The sequence below is a fragment of the Xylocopa sonorina genome, chromosome 6 (genome assembly GCF_050948175.1).
Source record: "Xylocopa sonorina isolate GNS202 chromosome 6, iyXylSono1_principal, whole genome shotgun sequence".
Taxonomy (NCBI): domain Eukaryota; kingdom Metazoa; phylum Arthropoda; class Insecta; order Hymenoptera; family Apidae; genus Xylocopa; species Xylocopa sonorina.
In genome coordinates, this window is record NC_135198.1 from 13,683,568 (window position 1) to 13,692,500 (window position 8,933).

The 8,933-nt window shown below is 45.7% G+C and overlaps 2 protein-coding genes across 2 annotated transcripts in view; both read right to left on the reverse strand.

The window, feature by feature from the left end:
* Positions 1-1,297: 1,297 nt before the first annotated feature.
* LOC143424841 (uncharacterized) lies at positions 1,298-2,218 on the reverse strand. Its single transcript, XM_076897199.1, has one exon. It carries the CDS (start codon positions 1,925-1,927, stop codon positions 1,691-1,693), a length of 237 nt encoding a protein of 78 aa, XP_076753314.1. The 5' UTR covers positions 1,928-2,218; the 3' UTR covers positions 1,298-1,690.
* Positions 2,219-2,233: 15 nt separating this feature from the next.
* The window catches only part of Mid1 (calcium-permeable channel component Mid1), a 13,923-nt gene continuing 7,223 nt past the window's right edge, over positions 2,234-8,933 (reverse strand). The window contains exons 12-14 of the mRNA XM_076897311.1: positions 4,169-4,388; positions 3,784-3,996; positions 2,234-3,697 (exon numbers count right to left, since the gene is read on the reverse strand). Of these exons, the coding sequence (XP_076753426.1) occupies positions 2,490-3,697; positions 3,784-3,996; positions 4,169-4,388 (1,641 nt within the window). The 3' untranslated portion in view covers positions 2,234-2,489. The remainder of the gene's footprint in view (positions 3,698-3,783; positions 3,997-4,168; positions 4,389-8,933) is intronic.

Sequence of the window (8,933 nt, forward strand, 5' to 3'; positions counted from 1 at the left end):
CCGCATGCGTGAATTTTACATATGTACATACATATATATTGCCCTCGTACCTGCCGCTCTGATCTCAATGTTTCTTCACTCTCATCTCTCGTTACGGGCACACACGCAGGCTCCTCTTTCTCTGTGTTTCATTCTCTCTCTCTCTCTCTCTCTCTCTCTCGTTCATCTTACAAACGTAAATTAGTAACAATTACGTAACCGGACAATTGTTTAACAATATAACGACGAATCGACACGCGGACGTCTGTACCGTAGTACATCGTAATCTTTATCACGTGCGCACGATATCCTACGATTACGACGATTCCCCGTCTCGTTGGCTCTTGGATTCCTCCGCGTAAGTGGCCCCCGATACGACTTCGCATGCCACTAATCGATTCCCTGGCTCTCGTTACGCTCCGTGCGTTCCAAAGTTTCATCTCGAGGCGAAAGTAGTTCACCCAACAAGGTCCGACGCGGTGTTTCCGCGTCACACGTTTTATCAAGTTGCTCGTGACCGAGGAAGAGGATATTAACGATAGCGCAAACAAATTTTCTTCTTTTTTTCTTTTTTTGTTCTTTTTTTCTTTTACATTTCAATCTACCGTTAAAACGTTCGAGGGCAATGAAAAAATTAAACTATCTTCTTTAAGTGTTTTCAATTCACGTTCGGATAATCGCACCAAGTTTCATCCACACGTGCCATGCGACGCATGCAAACTCTCGTGAAGTCGAAGCCACGCGTACTCTTCTCTGCGCAAAATAACGTGACAAATGATCCTTTCGATACATCGCTAGTTTCGTTATATTTGTCTATTTAAAAAATCATCAGAGATTACTATGTTTTCCATTTTCTAAAGAACCTTTCCCCCGTTTGCTTCCCCGCATTTTTCCTCATTCGTTAGCGCTCTCTTTCAACCGCGTACGTACCTAGACAGACGTCGACTAGCTCGCCCCACCTCCCTTCACCTTTCCTCTCCTTTCCTTTTTAATGTGTATCATTACACGCCTATGTGGATATAATAAGTATTTATTATAATGTCTAAACGAACACATATTTATACCTCAATAACGTCGTGTTTATTTATTCCGTCGTCCCTTTAGTTAATTACCTCTCCGCGTATCGCTGTCGTTTTCCTCTCACGACCGAAATTCTATCTTCTATCTACACGTGCCTCTTTCGTTCCCCCGATGCCTCGTTAAATCATCGTTGGCACCTACAGAGGGAACGTATGCTCGCGTTTTCTCTAATACCGTATCTGAGACTTAACCGTCCTCGCAATTTCTATCACGTGCTCCATTTATTCGCTGCTTTCGTACATTCGCACTCCTCGTTATGCTATCGCGTACTCTCGCTCCATCATTCGCACGATCGCACTTTTTTAGTTCTTCTCGGAATGGTTAATTACTTTTTGTGTAGTGTGTGTGTGTGTATGCTCGCGTGTGCGTGTAGTGTGTTTGCACGTAACGCATCGAACGTGTAACAATAACTATTGTTATCGTAATCATACTATCGTTAACGTTAACGTAACTTCATCTTGATTTTAATCGTTATTCTATTATTCAATTATTAGTATTCATTTTATTATTCATCATCGTTATTATTCGTTAACTGTTATTCCTTCATCATTCTTTACCGCCAACGTATTATCATCATCGTGTCATCGTCATCATTTTTATCTATCATTTTCATTAATTAATTTATCAATTATTATTGTATTATTATTATTATTATTATTATTGTATTATTATTATTATTATTATTATTATTATTATTATTATTATTATTATTATTAATATTATTACTACTATTACTGCTACTACTATTACTACTGCTACTGCTACTACTATCACTACTACCACTACTACTATCACTACTGCTACTACTACTACTACTAATGCTACTTTTACTGCTATTACTATTCTTCTTCTTTTTCTTCTTCTTCATCTTCTCCTTATTATTATTATTATTACTATTATTATTAATTTTGTTGTTGTTATTAATATTATTATTATTATTATTATTATTACTATTAGCGACAGACGTTACGATCTCTTTGTTTTCTTCCACGTCTTGTATTTCTTAAGACGCGTTAGTTAAGACGCGTGTCGTTCCCCTTCGGTGTTGTAATGGTATTTCTTAACTTTTTTTCCACGCGATTCTTCCCTACATTGTCTGTCTCGAAAAATTCCGTTGCGCATCGATATTCGCTCTACTTCTTCCCCGACGTTGTCACGTATCGTTCGTACTCGTTCCTCCTTCTTTCTTGCGAACTCTCGACTTTTCTTAGTCTTTGATCCGTTTCGTTTCGTTAGTTTTTTGTCACTTCGAAACACTTTTTACGTGCCGCATTCGAATCTTCTTGTGGTTCGCATCGTCCCACGACCTTGACCTCGGGAGGGTTCAGAATCGTGAAAGGTATGGTTAAAAATCCTTATCGACAATATTTCGGGTTACCGATAGAAAAAAACGTCAGTGTTTCACGCTTTAGCGTCCCCCTTGAACGGTCCTATGGCGGGTCCTTTCTCGAGGATAGTTTCAAATATCGTTGTCTAGCCAAAGAAGACCAAACGTCCTCTTTGAAAACATTCGACGCTTTCTTCCTGCTCACGCTCCATCCCCGTTTCACTTTTCTTCTCCTTCGTCTCCTTCTTCGGCATCTGCTCCTCCTTCTGTATCCGATCGGTCCATCGTAACGCGTTTTCCGCGAACACCACCATCGGTACAACCACCACCACCACCAACTCCATCGTGGCCACGAACACTCTGCCGTGAACGAATCGACGAGAGAAGTTCGCTTCGAAGGTGGCGCGTGTACATTTCCGACGGAACGGGTATGAAACGAATAGGACCTGTGCACCATCAGCGAATGAAAAAACGGTCCGTCCTTGACGATCGAGGCAGCGGTGACGAACACGAACACGAACACGAACACGAACACGAACACGAATACGAACACGAACACGGGGACGATGGCAACGGCGATGGTGGCGGTGGTAGCCATGGCCGAGACGGCGGTGGCGACGACGGCGACGACGACGACGACGACGACGACGACGACGACGACGACGACGACGACGACGACGACGACGACGACGACGACAACGGTGGCGGTGGCGATGGTTGCAGCGAAGATAGTTGACGCGGGACCAATAATTAGACGATAACGACGCGTACCGAGGTATCGAGAGAGACGACTACTTCTCGCCGATATCCCTCGCCATCTCCACCGCCACCAGTACCAACAGCAGCACCACCAACTTCGGCACCGACGTTCGAGCATCACCCACTTTTCAAGCAACCACTTCGCACCGTAACGCATACCGACGTAGCCTACTCTGCCGAAGCAACGACGCAGGCAAACGACAAGGTCTATCGGTTGGTGGTCTCTTTTCCTGGGCTTTGCCCCACCGTTGTTACCACCGAGCGGCGCGACGAACCAGAGAAAGATCTTCGATATCCAAAGGACCGGGATCTTTCGAACGTTCCCGAGTACGCTGCTCAGGATCGAGCAGAACGTGAACAATTGTGAGAAGACCGAGGCCGTCGATCGATCGGAAGAGGAGACACTCGCGATCGAGCCGACACCGATCCCAGTTCCGCACAACAGTGTTCCCTGGTGTCGTACCATGTTCGTTACCGTCGCCAAATCGTATTTCTCCCCTTGGCCCATGCTCTTCTTGTCCGTCGTCGATCTTGACTCCTGGTATTCCTCGCCTGATCGAGAACAAAAACAAGCTGGAAACGTGTGACGAAATCGACAGCGATACAACGAGAATTTCTGACGAATCGCATGGACGTACCCGTGGAAGCTGGTTGAATCGGATTAATCTCGCAACGAGGCGCCGTTGGAGGATCGTTGGTTCTGCCGCGTCTACGCGGTTCCCGGTCCGTGCAATTCGCGCAGATACCCAATCCCGGTAACTGGTCGGAACAGGCGTGAAAGCAACACTCGTCTTCCCCGCTGCTGTGCAACGCTCTCGCTGCTTGCTCGCCGGTCTCGGGGATGTTTGGATCTGAAATCAAGTTCGTTTTCCAACGTCCTTCTGCTCCGGTGGAAACTCAGGAACAGACTCGCGGTGTCGAAACCGAACCGATCGCCGGCGGAAATCGAAGAGGGTGCCAAAAACTTTATTACCCTTCTCGGACGACGCGATACGGATTGGGACCGTGTCTAATTTCGTTTACCTCTGCAAAGGAAAGTTGGTTCGCCGGCATATTGCGTGGGATACGCGGGGGCACGGTCCCCCGGAAGTAAGTAAGGGCAACGTTGCTCCACGGATTGGCAAAAGGACCGACAGGGCCTGAGTCTGCTTCCGGCCCAGCTGTTCGAGCTGTTCAAGTCCTGCGGTCCCCCGTGAGCAAAGTAAGGCACCAGGGAGCTGCACACCCATTTTCTATACGCTTCCTGCAATCAGAAATTTACCTAAGTAAGCGATACTACGCCGTACCACGTATTAAGAACGGTTCGTCGTTTCCCGGATATTTAAGATTCTATTTAAGACGGTCGATCGGATCGCCGAGTCAGACCAGGCGATAAAACAGGGCCAGTCACTGACCTACATATCCTTTAAATATTGTATTTTACCTTTTCTGCGCATCCTCCAAGAGCGTGTTATAATTACTCGGAGCTACATCCGCGTTCGTTCCTAACACGTATCTAGACGAATTTTATTAACGACGCTACAGCGAATCTCAGATGTTTGTAGTTCCTCTGAATTGGTGCCGAATTGGTTCGATAGCGCACGGGTAGAGTTTTTCGAAAGAAGGCGATAAAAGTAGCAACTAGAGAGAATAGTGGTAGACCGAGGGTAGGTAGCACACCTGAAGTACACTCCAAGTTGGTTGACCCAATTCTCTCCAACCTCTGCCGAGTATCTACGTTCGACCTAGGCAGATGCGGCACCCTCCCCTCGAGGCTCTGCTTTACCCCTTCTTCGCCCTCTCATCACCCGCATATCACCCTCGCTGTCTCTTTCCCATCCGGTACTCGTCCCTTAATCTACCACTATTCTTTCTTTTTTTACATACTTACTTCTCGGATCGCTATAATGGAACGGAGCTTCCAAACAATACTTCATTTCCCGATTTCCTTTCCTATATACGTATTCACTTTTTTTTACTCTACAAATCGGTCAAGATCATTTACTACCCGGATAACGAAACGCATAGCTATCTAACACATAGAATTCGGAAATCGGATGTATTATAGTAACGGTGTCGGCATCCACTTCATCCCAGTGATGGACCGCGTTAATTTCTTTTCATTCGGACTAATGTATATCGACTAGAAATTCCTTTCTTCTCCGTTCTACTTTCTTCGCCTCGCGTCGCATAGAGACGAGCGTGTGCCAGCTGGATATACACAGCTATTACGTATATATGCAGGTAGACGAGACGTTTTTTTCCGTTTTCCGACGATCAAATTTATCTCCTCTTTTAAAGTCTCACTTCGAAAGTAATCTTGAACGTGGAGTAAAAAATGGAAAGAACAAGAAAAAGGTATGGCAATGGACGCGTGAATCTTCTAGTGGAAAATTCGCAAATGACGCCCGTGCAACCGGAAACCGTAGCCTCGGTTCCGGTGTTTCTCGTTTTACGCCGTAGTTGGCTCATAAACGAGCTTTCCGAGCCACGAGTGGCATACTTGCCGTGTATGCCAGATTAATTACCTCTAAAACAGCGAACAGAGAACCCGAGAAAGAAGAGAATAGAAGATTTAGAGATTAAACGGTGGCGGGTTATAGGAATTGTTCGAGCCACGAATCATCATCTGTTACATCGATCGCGGACTTGGAAAGAAACTTACAAAGGAAAACGGAGAAGATGCTTATTGACTGTTGTTCGTGTGCCGTGTATCGAGTGGCGAATAGGTCGAGCGAGGGGAACGACGGAGAGGGAAAGGGAAAAAAAGAGAAGGTTGCAGGCAGGGAGCTCGAACGGGGTGACAGTGTCGGCGGTGGTGGTGGTGATGGTGGTGGTGGTGGTTGGTGGTTGCAAAAGCAATGCCCTTAGTCGCGGTGACCTGGTTACCTGGCCCATATCTTTGTGCTACCCTAAATCCTATCCCTTCTACAACTTTGCCAACTTCTTCCCACTCTTTCCCTTTCTCTCCTCTCGTACTTCTTAATCCTTGCTTTTTTTTTTTTTTTTCCTTTATTCAATCGCGACGGTTAGCTGTTGTAAATTGCTACGACAGTCGAGAAAACATGCAATTGCCGCATCCTTGTATCCTCGACAGGGCACTACATACGTAGTTGTTACCGTAGACAATTGCTCGGAAGACTTTGCCGCTGGCAAGTGACGCATCTCTAGCCGCACAAAAGCTCCGGACAAAGCGTGATAAAGTGCGCCCGGAGAACACAATGTTTTTCTCCTTTTTGATACCATTCCCACATCCCGTTCAGTTTAAATCGCTTCGTAAACGGAATAATTGTTGCGTTTAAGTCGGAAATATCGAATACGAAAACTGTTCTCGTCCAGCCGTAAACGCGTCCGCTTATTAAGCCGTAATGAATTCCAACGCTTGACAAACCGTCCGGTCAGAATCTCCGATATCCGACTTACGCGCGGCAGCGAAAATTGAAAGGACAACTTTCGCGGTTTGCGTTGAACGCAGCAATTACCGCATCGACGGCGGACGGATGTCGGTGGATTAAGAAAGGGAGAGAGAGAAAAAAAAAAGAAAGAAGGCGAACGAGAGGACGTTAGAAGGAGCGGAACGTGAAACGAGGATCGATAAACGAAAGTAGGATGGAATACACGATGGCAACGTGATGTCGCCACGTGACTTGCCCGGAGAATCGAGACAATAACGCATCGTACCATCCACGCGCGCAATCTACCTTGAAACTCTGAACCCCTGAACCGAGCGTGTAATCGTTCTAATTATACATCGATTCGAAGCTGCTACGAAAATTTCACCGATAACGAAACTTACGAACAATCGGGTGTCTACGTGGAAAGGAAAAAAGGGAGAGACAACGATCAGACAGTAAATCGATTCCGGGGTAAAACCCACCCCGGTCGTGGCACTATCCACCTCGGTAATACGGTTTACAGGCTATACTGGAAATTAATTTACCCAACGATACGAGACCTCGGCGAAGAGTGTCGAGGGAGGAAGAAGAAGAAGAAGAAGAAGAAGAAGAAGAAGAAGAAGAAGAGAGGCAGGAAAAAATGTACGTTCCCGTAAAGATCTATGGGGTAGCGTCGATGTTAGACCGAGGAAAATAACACCTCTCGAGGGCAGACCTTGGGCATGCACGCTACTATCAATCGATCGGAAAAAAATCTTCTAATTTTTAAATGAACATCGCCAGCCAATTACGTTGTATGTAAAACTAAGAAGTTTTCTTACGATCGCGACGAAACGGAATGATTGACCGCGCCTTTGTTGCCTCGTCCTGTGCCCGATAGGATCGAATATTCTCTTCACCCCTGATGTATCACTTCGGCCTTGACCTATTCCAACCATCGCCATTATAACGATGATAGAAGAGGACTGGACTGGTGTGTCTCGATGAGATAAATGTATAGATTCGATTAGCATCGACATTCGACGAGACGCGATCGCATTTTGCCTGTAATACATATATTAGAGCCTCGCAAAGGTGTAACCGCGTGTGAACACATAAAGTGACGCCCATACCGCGAAACGGATATAATCATCGCGTCGTCCTTGATAGATAAAGCAAATTTACTTTACTCTTTTCTTCTTTTAATGTCGCGCGTAGCACACGAGCCAAGTCGGGGGGGGGGGGGTTAAATCGTTCTCGAATCGTTCGAAATTACGGCTAAAGATCGCTTCGATCCGAAATGCCAGCCAAGAAAGAGAGCAACAGACTTTCGACCGCTTCACTTCGATCGATATTTACGAAGCTTATCCATCGATTGAAACATAACGGTTACAACGCAACGAAACGGAAATAATAAAATTAATTTTCCTCCGGACGTTAATAAAGAGCCGAAAGAGTTCCTTCCTTCGTCGGATCAATTCTTTCGTCCCGAACCGAAGGAATCTCACCGAAAGATGCTTCACCCTCCGCGATATTGATCCGTGTTCCATCCACATGGAACCAGTCCTCCCCGAGCTTTCTTATCCCTTACCGATTGGCCCCTTTTTAACCGAAACCAAACCGAAGCCTCCTTTCCACGAATACCGTAAAAAAAAAAAAAAAAAAAAAAAAAAACAAAATGGCGAATCAGTTGTTGTAAATGTCACCGCGGTTATCCATACGACAAGTCGCATAAACGTGCGATATTAAAAGGGGGAATGAAAGAAAAGAGGAGTGTAAGTGGTAGTTTAAGAATTTCCAACGCGTTCCCATTCGATCGAAACCCCCTAGCTAGCAAGACGCTAGTCTTGTTTCCAGTTCTTCTAGCTAGTAGTCAGCCTTCTATGCGTTAGTTAGAATCTCGTTGGAATAATAAAAAGGAGCAACTCTGTTTAAAGAAAGCGAAGAGAAGATAAAGAGGCTGAGTCATGGGTGAGGTAAGAAATTTGAAGTAGTTCGCGACTCGAGGGATGTTTCGCTTAACTTCCACAAAATCTTGCCACGAAAAGGAGCTGTGCGGCGCAATTCTCGAGTACTCGGTCCACGCGTTCAAGTGGACGGTGAAATAATAGATACTTGGAGCTGTATATTATAGATATAATGGTAGCAGAAAGTGGCAGCCTAAACCCGATTCTACGATACCCGATGGCTACGTTCTTCCCGAATGTTTTCGATACGGAAATGAAGTTTCCTCGAAACTTTCTAGGAATTATCCGTCCCGTTACGTCGATCGGTTTCGCGATTAGATTCCTGTTCGGCAGAAGCGGAGTTCCTCGAGTCGAGATCCTGTCCGTTTTCGTGAACAGACTTTCGGCACGCAGTCGCACCGGTTAAACCCGAATCCGGTACAGAGAAAGAGAGAGAGAGAGAGAGAGAGAGAGAGAGAGAGAGAGAGA